Here is a 12815-nt window from a genome sequence, read left to right on the forward strand (position 1 = left end):
TGTCCTTCTTCTTGTCATCATCGTGACACCTCGATACCGCCTCGCTCCCTAAGTCACAGTGACTACCGAACTGCCGTCAGGATGGCATCCGAGGATGAAGCTCTCGGATCAGTCGCCTCCTTCGGTCTTTCCAGCGTATTAGCTTCAGCAGGTATCGACTTATCCTCCCTTGGATCATTTCTCGGAGAAGGCTCGGGAGGTTCTTCAAGGCAGATAGCAGAGATAGAAGCAGAGGACAATGACGAGGACAAATATGAAGATGATATCTCGGTAGATGAACTGCCAGGAGAAGAAGATGCTGATCAGCGGAAGAGGGAGGAAGAAAAACGTAAGAAGGAGGAAGAAAGATGGATCAGAAAAGGGTTGGAAATCACTTCTGCGATAGACAAAGGTAAAGGAAAAGAGAAGGAGACGGTGGGAAACACGAAGAAAGAGAAAGAGCTGGAACAGGTCATGAAGATTTGGCCAAATTTCGAGAAGGGAAAGAGGCTGAGGATGAGTGAGGTTTTCTATGAAACTCCCCAGGATAAGAGGTTGTTGGCTATACAGAAAAGGAAGAAACGAAGGTTGGAAAATGGGAAAGAATGTAAGTGTATTATACAGCTATTAAATAGTCCTCACCTCTGTGTGGATTAGCTGGAAAGCTGCTTACTGGTCAATGGATGTAGTCTCTTTCACCATTGATGCAAGTTCAATACCTAACTTACCGGCGAGCTTCTTACTTCCCTCTTTACCTCAACTTGAGATTGCATCTTCCGATCAGCCGAATTACAAAGCTCCTATTGGATCTTACTTCGATAAAGAATGGGTGAAAGAAGCTAGAGCCAGGCGGAAAAAGGAGATGACCAAACCGCCTGTGTCGCTGGAACGGGATAATCAGAACAGTCAGATAGCACCGTTGGATTGGCAGAATGATGATCTGGGATATGCCCTGGAATTAGAAGATTGGGAAAAAGGAATAACGATGTGCTCATTGTCAGTCACATTTCCCTTTCTCAGGCCTACGGAATCAAGTCAGCTGACATGCATTGACAGGGATATCCCTGCTTTGAAGCCCATCGAACCTCTTGCGCCTCGTAATGGTATATTGGACTCGGGTGATTGGCTCAACGATGTGATATGGGATGCAAGGCGGGTATCACCTGATCTGATAGACAGCGAAGAGGAAGAACCTGTACCAACAGCGCCAACTAAGAAGGTGACTGCAGAAGCTGGAGCTGTTCAACCTGCAATAGCTAAATTAGATCCGTTCAATATATCCAATGACCACCTGTACGAGCATTCACGAGAGGCGAGATATAGGATCAGGCAGACGTTTGGAGCCATCGAAGTGTTTCATTCGCTACCTGCAAGGCATCTCCAACTTCCTTTCGTAAGTCCAGCTTTGGAAAGCAGAGCCTTGTGCCGATTGTGAGCTGAATAATCTATATGAATCTATACAGTACAAAACCACCTTTACCAAATCGGAAGCGCGAGCATGGCATCGACCAGCACTCCAATTCCCGACTGGCGTCACATTCTCATTCTCTAAGATCAAATCTAACCCTTCTGCGAATGTCAGCTCAAAGAAGAGTAAGATCGTTGCTGATCCTTCGGAGAGATTTAAGACCACTAAGGATCTTACCTTGGCAGAGAAAGGTCCATATGTCCTGTTGGAGTTTTCTGTGAGCTCAATTTGGTGCTCAATCAAACAAGTTTAAGCTGACGGTACACCTAGGAGGAATACCCACCTATCATGAGCAACTATGGTATGGGAACGACCATCGTCAATTATTATCGGAAGAAGGATGACAAAGATGAACATGTTCCCAAACTCGATTCCGGTCAACCTTCCATCCTAAATCCTGGAGATGCCGAACCGTTCATGCTCGGCTACGTAGATCGAGGGAACGTCACTCAAGTGATACATAACAATCTGATCCGAGCACCTATCTTCCGACATACACCTGAAACTACCGATTTCTTGGTGATCCGGCAAACGATCAATGGTCATTCGACATTCTACCTTCGATCGATCAACCATATTTTCACAGTTGGACAGACAGTACCTAACGAATCTGAAGTTCATGCACCTCATGCTAGGAAGAACACCAATACGTCGAAAATGAGATTGATGATCATCGCTTGGCTGTTGATTCAGAAATCAAAGCAGAAGAGGTTCAAGATGGCCAAGTTATTGAAGTATTTCCCTGATCAGACGGAATTGCAGATGAGGCAGAGGCTCAAGGTCAAAGGAAACGTAAGCTGTATTGCTTCATATATGAGAGATTATCGGAGCTGATAAGTATATTGGATCGTAGGAATTCCTGGCGTACGCAAGAGGACCTGGACCAAACCAGGGTTATTGGATGTTGAACCCCGACTATTCATTCCCCTCGGAACGTAAAGAAGTATTGGAGCTGTGTACACCCGAGGCAGCCGCTCTATTCGAAGCTATGCAAGTTGGTGCTAGACATTTACATGACGCGGGATACCACAAGACCGCAGAAGGTGGACAAGAGGATGAAGACGATAGTGGATTAGATATCGAACAGCAATTGGCTGTATGGTCCACCACTCATAATTACAAACTTGCTGAGGCCCAGAAAGCTTGGTTGGTCGTTCACGGTGAAGGAGACCCGACAGGTAGAGGAGAAGGTTTCAGTTTCTTGAGAGCGAATATGAAGAATTATTTCTTGAGGAAAGGGGAGACTGAGCAAGGAAGGAGGTGTAAGTCACAACTATATCAGCTACCAGTTCCTGTCGCACGAGGTTGTGATTGCATTGGTAGCTGACTGAGACGGTTATCATGAACAGTGGAAGCTGAAGCGAAAGCTGGTGGAGCCGTCGTGAAGATATCTAACGCTGAGCAGAACAGAATATACGAAGAGGAGAAAAGAAAAGTATGGGATCTACAGTGGAATTCTTTGTCTAACCCACATCCACCCGAAATCAACCCAGATGAAGATGAAGATCCAAACAGACAACAACCATTCGTGTCTACACCTGCTGGGCTGGGCCCAAGATTCAACAGGGCTGATAGTCGACGGGCATTCTCGAGAGGGAATTCCATGGCGAACACACCGATGTACGCTGATTCACCCAGGGAGATGAGTCCTGCGATGAGTATGGATGGGGAATCGACGTACACTGGAGCGAACCCTACGGCTGGAAAGGTTTTGAGAATCAAGAGAAGAGTGAGTGATCTGGGTCGTATCCACTTTGAGTTGTGCTTGCAAATGGAGTGGTAGTTGATCGATATGTAATGTGTACAGGTCAAAGGGAAAGAAGTCATTGAGATTGTCCGTGAACCAGCTGTCATCCAGGCTTATCTTCGTAGAATAGAAGATAAGAAGTTAGAGTATTATATGGATAATTACGATCAACTGGCTCCTACCGGTAATGAGGAAGATGACGAGATCATGAAAGCTGCGTGAGTACACCATACTTCCTGGATGTGCACACGGGTGAATGGATGAAGGTAAATACTGATTGCATGGAATTCGTCTGTACCTCTATAGGTTGAGGAAGAAGATCGAACAGATCAAATTGAATCAGCAAAGAAGGTTGATGAGAAAGAAATATGCAAGTAGGACTTTGGACCCTACAGATGTGGATGGAGTTGATCTTGAAGGAGGGGTAAGTGTATACGTCTCAAGGGTGCCATGATTGAAGCAGTGCCTGATTGAATGATCTTCTTTTGCAGAAACGGAAATGCGGTGCATGTGGACAACTTGGACATACGAGTAAGGATACCTGATTAGATGGAAAGTTGGTCATGATCCCTAAAGCTGACCATTTTTTCGTGTTTGTCTGATATAGAGGCCAATCGAAATTGTCCAATGTTCAACGCATCTTCAGTCGCACCTTCACCATCCATGTCGACTGGTGGAGGGACTCCTTCTGGATTTGGGGGATATACACCGATTGATACGACGACAATTGATAGTGTTCCTACGCCTAGTACTTCTTTCAAGATCAGATTGGGTGGTGGGCAAAGATGAGTGCAGTTGAGCACAGTGTAAGGAGGCCAGGAGAGAAGCGACAGCAATATAGGAAGAATCAATCTCGATACGATAACAACATGTATCTTATGACATGTATGCCTAAACTCAGTGCATCGAGTGTCTCACTACTGAGTTTCGAAGTCCAGACGTGGTGCTCCTTGATTGCTTGACCAGATCAAGCTAGCCTAAATCTTATCTGCAACTTGATGATACAGCTACTCGTACTGTTCAACTGTTCCCTTCATCCTTGCTCGTATGGGATTTTTATCTTTACGTGCGAGTGCGAGTGAATGAATGTACCTGAGAACATTAGGCATACGGCGAGATCTCCTGTGCTTTCAACGTCATTTCATGCAGCATGGAGTATTCACATACGACGCGTTATTTCACCTTCTTCACGTGTCAGGACGTGACATACACCCGTGTAATTTACTCAAAATGGTAATTTGACGAGACGAAACGTGGGAAATCGGAGATTTTTGATCTTTTTGGCCACGCATAGGAAGAAGACAAAAGAAGGAAAATCAAAAAAAGGAGAGGCGCGTGCGTGCTTTTTCGATAGAACCAGTCATACAGTTATCCTCTTTGTCCTTGAACATTACTTCTCGACTGATATATATTGCTCATCATCATCAAGGTTTCACATTCACGTTATCCTCGACTGCATCTCCGACAACGACAAGATCGATACTGTCTGCTTCAACTTCAAGTGGGACGACACCCTTGCAGCAGCTCATTTCTATAGATTTCGACATACCCGTAGCTAAAGCAAGACGGACCGTACTGGATACATCATTCGAAACGGATTTTGACGAAACACACACACATATATATATATACATACATATCAAACGAAGGGTCCGAGCGTGACAACAAACAACAGCTCAGTGGTGCAGAATAGAGTTGGTCACGCACAGATAAAGGAGTCATCCTACTGCCCACATTCAGTACTATCACTATCTCTATCACTATCACTACTCTACTGGACATGTCATATCGCATCACACCCGACAGCTAGTAGAAGAAAGGAGCAGTCACCGGTCAAGTAAGGAATAAAGGCTAGATCACGATATCACTGCTATATACCTTTGTGAGTCTCTGACCTATTGTAGCATGTTAACATCCCTTTGGTTCATACCATTATCGTCGTAAATAACCTAACCCCTCCTTACCTTTCGTCTAGTCCTAGTCCTATCAAATCCACATCTGAAACGACCCCCTTCTTCTTCCCTCTGCACATCTCTATCTCAACCAAGTTTGATTGACTGATTGATTCCCATCAAAGATACACTTGGTGTAATTTAGACTCGGTAGAGTATGTCACAAAGTACACCACCTTCAACCTCATCATCATCCTCACATCAACATCACGCCATGGCTACTGCAAGTACCACCGTACCTTTGAAAATGCCTGCACCGGCTGTGGCTGCGGCTGCCAGCGGATCTGGCACTCGCAGAGCTGGGAAAGAGAATACGAGATCATCTAGAAGGAGATTGGGAAGTACGGGTCCACCGGTCATTCTCGGTGGCGGTGTAGGTGCTATTGCCAAAGCAGCTGAATTAGGTGTGCAGAATGTGAGTGTATATGAATATATCTTACCGCTTTTGGGTGATTGAGTGATGGTAGAGGTATAAAGGAGGATGATGAAAGGTGAATAAGATGTGTGCATCAACAAGGATACGTTGGTGTAAGGAAGGGAAGGTAGACGTGATTAGGTTGAAGATGAATACCAGAGTCGTCGTCAGCACTGAATCTAACCATCTTTCTGATCTTACAGCTTGATCCATATACAACATTGTACAACAAACCTGCTATACATCAACAACCACCACCACCACCACCACCACAGCAGCAGCAACATTCGCGTTCAGTCTCACCTGCAGCACATAGACCATTATATTATCCCAACAATCCAGCTTATCCTTCGCCTAAATCACCGTTATTCTCCAGTCCGACATCGACCTTGCAATCCTCAAGTGGTGGGTCAACAGAGAAAAGTGATAGTGGATCGAGTAATAGCAAACGGAGCAGGTCTCCTGGACCCAATTCTCATTCAGCTGTCGCTATTGCCAGTGCATCCACGATTTCACTGTCCACGACGGCTTCGACATCTTCAAGAACGTTGAAAACCCCTCATTCATCAAAGACTGAACATAACCCAATCATAGCTTCCGGTTCTGGCATACTGGACTCATCGTCACCATCACCTGCGGTATCTACCGCTGCTCAGCGAGCCAAATCATTCCAGCACCAGTCGCCCACACCCAATAGAACACAGGTTCCAGCCACGGCCCAAGGTCCACTACCTCCCACACCCCTCATAACGGATATGAACAATTTCAGAGGCTCAACGAAACCACTCAACATACCACCAAATCGAGGTAGGACACCACCACCTTTGGAGGTGACGGAGAATCGCCTCAGTCAGAATTGGGTACATATAGATGATACAGATATCGACACAAAGCCAAAAAGCACTACAGTCATCGAGGAGAAGCCCGTCATCCCTGCAAGAAGTAAGACGAGATTACCGACAGCTAAGATGGTACCGGTGAAGAAGATGAGCAGTGATATAGCACCAAGCGAAGGTAGACCACCTTTGGAAAGGAATCAGACGGCACCGCCTCTCTCACCTACTCCACTACCCCAAAAAGGTGGTCGGAAGTCACTAGACCATTTGAGGAGTATCAGTCCTTCACCTGCATCCAGGCAGGCATCACTCAGTACGCCACCTTCATCCCTTATGGATAACGCTTCGGCCGGTGCTTCAAGTTCTGCATTCAAAAAGGCAGAGAAACCACCGATGTTCAGTCGACGATCCGAAGAGATGCTTAGAAAGTCCACGGAGGCAGCACCTACTAAGAAAGAGATTCGAGCCATGCAGCAGCGGACCTTGGGAGTGGCTAGTACTGCAACTCCAAATCCACCAGCTGATATGGACCGGAAACCAAACGGTATCTCATTGAAGAAGAGTTCAGGAGCACTGAAAGCTTTGTTCCAACGTAAGGACAGTGGGAAAGGTAAAGAGAAGGAGCGAAGCGAGACTCCACCTTCGCGACGACGACCATCCGGAGACGAGCTACGCAGACCGTCGACTGACGAACTTAGAAGACCCTCCATGGGCTCTCGGCCTACCCCTTCACCGGTTCAACATCGCGATTCTCCTGAATCCCAAAGCAGAGCATCGTTCTCGGCTGACCGAACGTTGTATCCCGCTCCTCCACCCATGTTACGTGCTGCCTCGACTGGTACCTCTCCATTATTGAATGTTGCGGGTCCATCTAGACCACGAAATCCATTTCGTGAAGCTCCTGCACCTCCTCAGACGGTATCGCCAGTATCAGCACCTTCCGAACAATCACCAGAAACTCCTTCAGCCGAGATGATCCCTTCATCGTCCTTGCCCTATTTGAGCGCTATGGCCAATCGAGTATCCCTAGCTCCACCAGCTGACATCACACCTGCATCAAAGATAGAAGATCTGACCGCTCAGGCAAAGCGATCAGAATCGTCCGCTTCAATCACCAGGGCATCTAGCTCCACGCCAATCGAGATCTCGCCCATCAAGCATTCGAAATCACTCCATCTCCTCTCATTGCCAGATCTCGATTTAGACTTTGATTTTGGATTCGAAAAGTTCGCAGGACATCCCAACCTTGCTGGGCCTCCTACGACACCTCGAAGATCACCCAAAAGTCCCCGTAGTCCGTATCGAAAGGCGAAAGCTTCACCCAAAGCTTCACCCGCTAGATCTTATTCCACCCGATCACCAAGAGCGGCCCCACTTCCACCTAAATTACAGAGGACTGCATCTGAACGAAGAAGGTCACAAAGCTTTGATGGACCAGCTGGGAGTATACCTACGCTTGATGATTTCTGGAAATCTTCCTCAGACATGGGCGTTGCACTCAATCCAAGCTATATCACACCTTCAGTAGCCAAATTCTTCGCTTCTGCCTCATCATCTTCTGCACCCATGCTCAGTCAAGGATCACTCTCGCCCGAAAAGCCGTTACCGCCTGCTCCTGTTGTTCCAGAGTACGGTCCCGATCGATCACGGTCAAGATCTAGCTCATCCAGGATTTCATTTTCGGATCATGTAAGAACGCCTTCGAATGCCTCATCGACAAATGAGACTCCTTCACCTTCCCCACCCCATACACCACCTGAAAGGAATTTGGATGGATTAGGATTTGGTGATATCTCACCCGAAGGTACGGTGATTGCTGAAACTTCAGCAGTTCCAGTTACTATGGAGACCAAACAAGAACCAGTGGAAGAGAGGAAATCTGCCCCTGCTGTTCTTAGCATTGCACCTGACATTCCGTTACCTCCTGCGCCTGAACCAATTCTAGCGTCACCGGCAACGATCGAATCCGCCAAACCTGAAGAGAAGAAGGAATTGCAAAAGTCTCGACAGAGATCAATGTCATTGATGAGCAAAAGTCAAATTGTCAACCCTGATCCAAGCTTCAATATTCGAAGTCTTGCTATGGAAGTAGAGAGATTGCTCTACTCCTTCAGATATCCATCTACTGGTGTAACCTCTGCGGATCGAGCCACGCTGTTACGGAACGATCTACTGAATTTGATGCTTGAAGTTGATAAGCGGGCTTATGATCCATCGGAAGAACAGGCTTATACGATGCTTCGAGCGGCTTGTTTCGAATGGGCGGATGCCCTTTTATTCGAATTAAGAGTCGAACAGCCTGCCAATGAGAGAGGTGCATGTCTGGAAGGTTTGGCAGCGGTTGTTGAAAGGTGAGCTTTCGCGTTGTATGATCAAGATTTGAGCTGACGAATATTTCAAGCGCATGCCTTTCCGAACAAGCTTTGAAGAATAGCCCAATTCATCTAGCGAAGTTCACGCAGATGATGATCAAGTGTATGACGTTTGTCATGAGTAAACTTGGGGCTAAAGGTGTTTTCCACAATACTCTGTTATTCAGTGGAAGGTTCCTTGCCTTTGCTTTCTTCAGAGTACCTCATGTGGGTGAACAGCTTGTTACGGTTCTCCAACCGCCGAAAGGAGCTTTGATGAGATTTACGAAGAATATCATGATGGGTGTTCCAGCTTGGTGAGTGGCATTAATGTTACAACTTGTTCCTAGGCTGATGGATTGAAATATTATCAGTCCTGTAAAACCCGGTTACCCTCAACATCTCCTTCCACTCTGCTTCGACAATTCCAGAGCCTACAGTGCTCGTCTGGCTGCTTTATCGCCTGAATTCCCTACTGAAGAAGAAAGAGATGCTTTCCTTTTCCAACCTGGGAACTGGTTACGACGATGGCAATCTGACGACTCCGAGCTATTCCCAGCATTTTACAGAGCCTATCATCGACAACTCGCCATCTACCTTGGCCCGATCATACAATACTACGAAGCTCTCAACCGACCTGTCCCAGCGTCTGAATTGATGCGAGCACCAGGATACGCTCATCTAGCCACTATTTTTGCCAAAAAGTGCCATTCATATATCCTTGGATCGGTCAATGCGGTTACCACCTCGTCATCGTCGACGAATTTCGAGGCTACCGAAACTGCCGGGTTTCGAGGTAGTCAGAAACCACCTGTATTGGAGACTGCGAATAGAAGATTGGTTGAAACCATATCGACTTTCGCGAATCTTAGAGTGATGATACCTGATTTCTCGACCAAGAAAGGTAGAATGATCGAATGTGATGGTACTCAGCTATGGACAGACATCATTGATGTATGGACCAAGAACTTGATCTCGAAGACCTCCCTCTATGCTCCCAAAGGTGTCTTCTCGTTGTTCGATATGTTAGATGGTATCGTTGATCCACCCTTTGAAACTACCGCTTCTGGGATCGGATTTGGTAACAACAATAACGGCGTAGTCGATATTCAACAACAACCGATTTACTCTTTGTTGGATATTCCCCATCTGATCTACGTGGTCAAGTTGATCTTGACTGAAGGTGAACATGCCTTGACTTTGGTCAAAGCTATTGCATTTGTCTTTACGCACTGGGAAGTACTTACTGCCAGAGCTGAAGATAGAAAAGAGCTTTGTCTGGAATTGTTATTGCAGAAAGATCTGTTTGAGAGATTGTTGTTGTTCTGGTCGCAATCTGTCAGAAGTTATATCCTTAGATTGGTGGTAAGTCATTTCAGCTCTTTCAGCAGTCAACATGTCCATAAAGCTGATTCCAACGACGTCAATAGGTCTTCCGCTTAGGTCACATTCACACGAAGAAAGAGGATAGTTCAGGACATTTAGTAGAGATCGAATCAGTCAAGTTACTTCAAACCCGACTTGATCGAATCAAACGACGACATGATGAGCTTGAACCTAAACCTTATGGCTTGGATGAGGAGACAAAGGAAGAGCAATTCGTGCCTACCACACCGGTATCTGAATATGGCTTCAACGGGATCCCAAGAAGCAAATCTACGATCACAATGGTCGCTGAATCTCCCAAATATATGGCACCTGTCAACAAGGCTGAGAAGCTGTTGGGCTTGGGACTTGGTATCGATGGTCAATCTGAATCTCATGGTAAAATCCAAAACCAAGTTGAACAAGGTAATGATGTTACCGGTGGACCTGGATCATCAGGAAAAATTGGTAAAGCTACCAACTGGTTGAAGAAGTCCTTCGGAACGAAAAAGAAGAGAAAGGATTCATCATCTCCATCACCACCTTCCAACACTGTATCACCTATGCTAGGCGAGAGTGATGCTTCTTCCTCGTCTCCTTCCGCTTCGCCCAACATCGGTACTGGTCAATTCAAACCTTCGCCTAGGATACCAGAGATTCACACCAAACCGCCTTCAGCACCTTCTTCACCTGAACTTTCACCTACCGAATTGACCGTTGCTCCAAGTACAGCGAGGAAAGGTAAACCACCTACGATACTCACCGGATCTCCAGCAGCAGGAGGTAATACGGGAAGCAAGTCACCTAATACATTTTCATTCGAATTTGAATTACCTACCACTTCACCTCGATCAGATACCTTTGATCCTACACCTCAACCACAACCTTCTTCGCCATCTTCTGCCGCGCGAAGAACCAGTCAATCACCGCCTCCCCCACCTTCCAGTCCTGGCCGAACCGGCCCACCTGCTTCGCCGCATATGTCCAGATCGTTCAGTAAACGATCGAGCCTGCTGCCTCCCAAGACCGCCAGTGCGCTGGAAGGTCTGATCAAAGAGGAAGATAAAGAGAAATTGAGATCATTAGATTCGCATTCGTCTTCTTTGAGCGCTGGTACCAAGGAAGAAGATAAAGGGTATGATAAGAGGTTGCATGCTTATGCTATTAGGATGTTGGCTGAGTTGGAAGATGCTCAGAAGGAGGTTAGTCGATCTTTTCTTTTTAACATGATATCACATCTTTGGAACTTGAGGCTGACTGTTTCTTTTGCTCCTGATCAGTACGACGAGTGGTGGTCTGATGGAGGGGTTGGAAAGATGGATGGAGCACCGCCTAGATTGACAGTAGCTTGGCCTTTCCATGATGGAGAGGATTAATCGTTGGGAACAAAGCTAGGATATGCGATTTACAATGGAGATAACCTCGTTGCTCATGATAGATAGAGCAAGTTCAAGTTAGTCTTTTGGAGATCTCATTCTAACATCGAACTCATCTATATTACAAATCTATATCTATACAATTTGATAATACACTAAACATGCATGTGGATGTAATTTTGATCTATGATTGTATTGTGTTATGACATGTGCTGGGTATACTTTTATGAAGAGCTTTCGTCGAAGAGATCTATGATACCTCCTCGAAATCATCTTCATCGTCTTCTTCGTTCGTCTGATCAACCTCCATAGACTCGGAATTTGCGTTAGGATTCGTATTGATAGTTGGATGCGATGAATCTTCTTCTTCTTCTTCTTGTTGCTGCTGATGCTGCTGTTGTTGTTGTGGTGCTGTATCTTCGGGAAAGGGCTGTTGAGATTCAGTGATAATGTCACTTGTATTCTCCTGATCTCGAAGTATATTCTCAGATTGGTCCATCATCACATCCTGACCATCATTATCTGTAGCAGTAGCAGTAGGGGTATCGTCCATCTTCTCCTGCTGTTCACCTTTTCCCTGTTGCTCATCCAGTGGTAATCCCAATAGACCACCTAACTCTTTGCCCACTTCCCCTCTCTTACGCTGGATTTCCTTCCTGACCAGGTCCATCTCATAATCTCTCCTCTGGACTAGACCCTGCTCGTCCCCTAGTACAAGCAACAATTTCAATTCGTGTGCTATATCCCTTAGATTCTGGGCCGAGCGAATCAGAGAGGATGTTCGGAGGGGAAGATGGAGGGGGAGGGTCGATGATTGTAATGGAGAAGGGTTGGGACCGATCTACAACAGATTGAAAAAATAAATGAAATAGTCAAGATCAGAGTCCGTCCATTGTTGGAGATAGGTATCATAAAGTTGTTATGTCTTGGATAGTTGTCACTTACATTAGCCAACTCTACTAGATCTTTCAGCCCTTCAACCACCCCTTTAACTTCTTTATCTATCCTCTCGTTCCACTTTTCATGCTCGTCATCCAGCCCCTTCTGAAACCTCTCTTCTGTATTTAGGTTCTCGCTCTCGCCTGTTTGGCTGGTTTGGGTCTGGGAGATGTGCCGTCTTCGTCCTAGTGTTGCGGATGGGAGGGAAGTAGGGAGGAGAGAGTCGGTTTTGAACGGTTGATTCTGGTTGGAGGTGGGGGTGGATGATGACATGCTTGGTGAGGTAGAGAAATATAGAACGAGAAGAGATGAGTATGATGCTGTTGTGTTGGGTATGCTCTTGAGTATGAGGGAAAGCAGAGAAGTAAAAGATGTAGAAGGAAGAAG

At 46.1% G+C, this 12815-nt stretch overlaps 3 protein-coding genes across 3 annotated transcripts; 2 read left to right on the forward strand and 1 right to left on the reverse strand.

Annotated features, from left to right (window-relative positions):
• Positions 1-81: 81 nt before the first annotated feature.
• On the forward strand, positions 82-3983 carry I203_106343 (uncharacterized protein; the record flags this gene model as incomplete). The annotated part of the gene is made up of 11 exons (XM_019150858.1): positions 82-586; positions 669-975; positions 1036-1372; positions 1443-1664; positions 1718-2227; positions 2301-2709; positions 2797-3176; positions 3255-3412; positions 3501-3618; positions 3686-3725; positions 3802-3983. 11 exons carry the CDS (start codon positions 82-84, stop codon positions 3981-3983), a joined length of 3168 nt encoding a protein of 1055 aa, XP_018999735.1.
• A 1377-nt stretch (positions 3984-5360) lies between these two features.
• On the forward strand, positions 5361-11489 carry I203_106344 (uncharacterized protein; the record flags this gene model as incomplete). The annotated part of the gene is made up of 6 exons (XM_019150859.1): positions 5361-5561; positions 5765-8748; positions 8799-9065; positions 9123-10113; positions 10179-11315; positions 11394-11489. 6 exons carry the CDS (start codon positions 5361-5363, stop codon positions 11487-11489), a joined length of 5676 nt encoding a protein of 1891 aa, XP_018999736.1.
• A 250-nt stretch (positions 11490-11739) lies between these two features.
• I203_106345 (uncharacterized protein) lies at positions 11740-12701 on the reverse strand (the record flags this gene model as incomplete). The annotated part of the gene is made up of 2 exons (XM_019150860.1): positions 11740-12330; positions 12435-12701. 2 exons carry the CDS (start codon positions 12699-12701, stop codon positions 11740-11742), a joined length of 858 nt encoding a protein of 285 aa, XP_018999737.1.
• Between the last annotated feature and the right edge of the window lie 114 nt (positions 12702-12815).

This window comes from Kwoniella mangroviensis (genome assembly GCF_000507465.2).
Source record: "Kwoniella mangroviensis CBS 8507 chromosome 1 map unlocalized Ctg02, whole genome shotgun sequence".
Taxonomy (NCBI): domain Eukaryota; kingdom Fungi; phylum Basidiomycota; class Tremellomycetes; order Tremellales; family Cryptococcaceae; genus Kwoniella; species Kwoniella mangrovensis.